At 38.1% G+C, this 3595-nt stretch overlaps 1 protein-coding gene across 1 annotated transcript; it reads right to left on the bottom strand.

Moving 5' to 3' along the window:
* LOC109821882 (postreplication repair E3 ubiquitin-protein ligase RAD18-like) lies at positions 1300-3240 on the bottom strand. The gene has a single exon (XM_020388043.1). The coding sequence runs from the start codon at positions 2697-2699 to the stop codon at positions 1503-1505; it is 1197 nt and encodes a 398-aa protein (XP_020243632.1). The 5' UTR covers positions 2700-3240; the 3' UTR covers positions 1300-1502.

Here is a 3595-nt window from a genome sequence, read left to right as displayed (position 1 = left end):
GTTGGGTTTTTCACACACACACGTGAAGGCTAAACCGGAGGATTTGCACCCCCGCGTGTATGCGCATTAAGGTTTTCTGAAACCTCTTACAAACCAGAAGATATTTTGCTTGATGGTCCCATGCGTGCGAGCACCCCCTATTACTTTACTCATCACATTGTCTCTAATAAGTGTGTTTATATATAAACCAACAACATCCCTCCTCTTTTTCCAACGTGGGACTAAACATTAGCCTTTGCGTGTTTGAAATACACAACATTAAGCAACTAATGCTAGTTGGTAGTTATCAGACCTCAAATTTGAGGAAGAATATGTAGTTGATGACTCAGATGCTAGAAGCACTTCCAGATTACAAATATTATAACGTACGAAGGGTTCAACCACCCCTTGAAATATGAGTCTGTTAGGTGTCAAAGATGCTATTAAATTAAAGCACATAAGAGCAAACACTCTACTGAGCTAATGCCAAATGTATCCATAAGAAGTTGTCGCCTAAAAATTAATATTTTCTTTTGCTCTTTGTATTCAAACACTAGAACAGACCGATTACTTTCTCGTATTTACAGAACAGACCAATTACTTTCTCTTATTTATTTATTTATCGTGTTGCTCTTTTATACTTTTTGTTTAACAATCTAAAAAACACGCGTCCGTCCTTACACAGACTTCAACGGTGATCTGTCTCATAACAGTAAAAGCCCCCCATTACATCCAGCACTTGTGGATGTTGTGGCCAATCAAGCTACTTGCTAGGACGATTGTTGCCTAGAAAAAATTAAAAATATAAATTGCAAGATATATAAATATCAGGAAGTTTTGAGCGAGGGAGACGCAGTAGAAAGATTGATGCTTTTCTTCTTTGCCGTGTACTTACTTTTCTTCTTCTGTGATTTCCATAATATCTCGCGCCTCCTCCCTTTCATGTTTAAGGGAATTATTCCCATTCTTTTTTTTTTCCTTTATATCGAAGAAACGCAGGAGAAGTAGAATTGTTATAACTGATTTTAAAAAGATTAAATTAATATCATGTAAAGAGATAAAGACAAGATTAAGAAACTCAACCTTCTCCCATTTAAATAAAACAAAATAAACATGCAAGATCGCAACATTACATGCACGTGAGAAGAATCCACAACCCATTGCACAATATAATAAAATAAAATAATAATTTAGATATTTCGAATCTATATGAACTTCAATCTCCTTAAAAATTAAAAATAAATATCAAAACGTTTGGATCATTGATGTAGACAGTGGGACGTGTACTTTGATAAATCGAGATCATAACCAAAACTCTCCTTGCACTTCAACCTCCTCCATCATTAGATTTTTCTCAAGGAATGTTTCCTCAAGAGTCAGAAATTTGACAAAAAGGTTTTTACATTTTAAAGGAAATATCTCTTAGTAAACAAACACCAACAAGGATATGCACTCATTGTAAGTATATCAGGTAACACCAATAGCGAAAAAAGACATTATTGAATAGAACATACAATTACTTCTCAGTTCATCCTTCTCCTTTGGCTCGGCTGAGGTTCACTTCCACTTCCATTCTCCAAAGTACCAGAGGTCCTCCTCCTACTTCTAACAACCACATCACTCCCACTTCCTCTATTAGCATCCAAAGATGATGCATCATTATGCAGAACAATCTCACCCTGAATCATAGCCATGGTGCTTGAAGTAGATACTTGGCTAGGCGAAGGAGCAGGGTCAACATCATCAGAGATTGTAATTACCACGTTCGCCTGAGGATTTCTCCCTTCTCTCTGGAAAAACCGAATCCTATGAGGGAGATCATTGATCAAATCTTGAACCTCCTGATACAATGCTTCAGTTCTCCCAAACAACGGCGAGCTCTGCAATTGCTGCCTCAAGCTCTCAGTCCTATTCCCTTGTGGCCTCGGAGGAATCTCCAAACCCTCATTATTCCCTTCTTCTCTCTTCGACGAATTTCCTCTTCCATAGATCGGAACTACGTTTGATTCAGTCACCTTCCCTTTACAAACAGGGCATTCTTTGAAATCACAATGGATATGGAGCCATTGATATAAGCATGGCCAGCAGAACAAATGACCACAGCAAGTGACGACAGGCTCTTTTGCCAATTCAAGGCATATGTTGCAGCCAAATTCAGAGGCAGTGTCATTCTTCTCTTTCGTCTTCTCCTCTGACGAATCCTCGGTCTTTGGAGCTTTATCAGCAGCCTTATGCTTTCCAATGGAACCTAAGAATCTTCCAGACCTCCTTATATCACGCATTAGCCTTTCTGGGTCAGTTGAAAGAGGTTCATTACTTTGATTAGAGCCATCTTGGTTTGAACGAGTCCTTGCCATCTCCAATCGTTCTCTGGATTCAAACAATCTATGGAACCGTAGCTCAGGGCATTGAAGGAGATCTTGATGCAATCTGGGCTCACCTGTGCGAGCCAAAGGTTCATTATCGAACATTAGGGATGGCGAATATGGTATCGAATTCAAGGCATTTTGTGGTGGAATTTCATCATTATATGGGGGGAGATCGAAAGGTTCGAATAAGTTTTCAGGGTCAGACATTTCATCGAACGGGTGGAGCGGATCATCAATAGACGGTATTGAAGTGAAGACATCATCCAAAGCGTCGAGGGCAAGGTCGTAACCAAGGTCTACACTTAGAGGAGGAGGAACTAGAGGAAGACCCAAATTCAAACTTAGATCCATCCTCTTAGTTTTGTTAACAAAAATCTAGAGGAACCCTAGTTTGAACTCGAAGACCCGTCATCAAAAAGGGGTCTTTTTAACTCTTGGGAGCTCAAAGGAAGACAAAGAGGAAGACCCAAATCGCCTATTTCAAGCTTCAATAACAAAAAGGCTCAACTTTTTCAAGAATCTGGAGAAGCCCTAGTTTCAGGTCAAAAAACCCGTCACCAAAATCGGAATTTTCTCAACTATTTGAGAAGCAATTTTGGCTGAAAAAGGAATTTTTTATAAAATGCCTGAAAAACGAACTCAAAAAAGACAACTAAATCCCCTAGTCCCCGAACAAAATCCAAAGAATATATAATCAAAATCGAATCTTTTTGCCTTTGACTAGATTGATTGACTAACCCTATTCCAACAAACCCTAATTTCGAGGGAAAGCTGAAGAACCCTAGTTCCAGCTCGAGAACCCATCATGAATCAAATTTTCTCAAATTTCACATAACTTTTGTTTTTTTTTTTTTTTTTGGAAGGAAAGAGCGTAAAAAGAGAAGTGAAAGAAAAAAAAAAGGAGAAAATCTACCTGGTTTTAGTCTTTTGATTTGCGGACGCACACAAACACAAGTGAGAGAATGAAGAGAGAGAATGAAGACGACGGGATTTTGAATCCCAGAATAAGCCCTCTATTAATTGGGTGGAAAGAAAATTTGATATGAATACATACCCTTTGGCTCATAAATCAGAATATCTGCTTTCTCAGGTAATTCAGCTTCCTCAATTTTACCTTTGATAACCTGTCAAACAAAGCCAAGAAAAAGACGGATAAATAAGCACACGTATAAGATGGTAACAAGTCGAATGAAAAACAAATGTCACTGGCAAATATAAATAATTTTTTTTTTTTTTTTTTTTTTTGG

This window comes from Asparagus officinalis, chromosome 1, assembly GCF_001876935.1.
Source record: "Asparagus officinalis chromosome 1, Aspof.V1, whole genome shotgun sequence".
Lineage (NCBI taxonomy): Eukaryota > Viridiplantae > Streptophyta > Magnoliopsida > Asparagales > Asparagaceae > Asparagus > Asparagus officinalis.
The sequence above is the reverse complement of the archived record's forward strand: the minus strand, read 5'-3'. Positions and strand labels throughout refer to the sequence as shown.

What these genes read in the sequence shown, in the direction of transcription:
- LOC109821882 (XM_020388043.1), bottom strand. Translation starts at nt 2,699, where the DNA reads ATGGATCTAAGTTTGAATTTGGGTCTTCCTCTAGTTCCTCCTCCTCTA.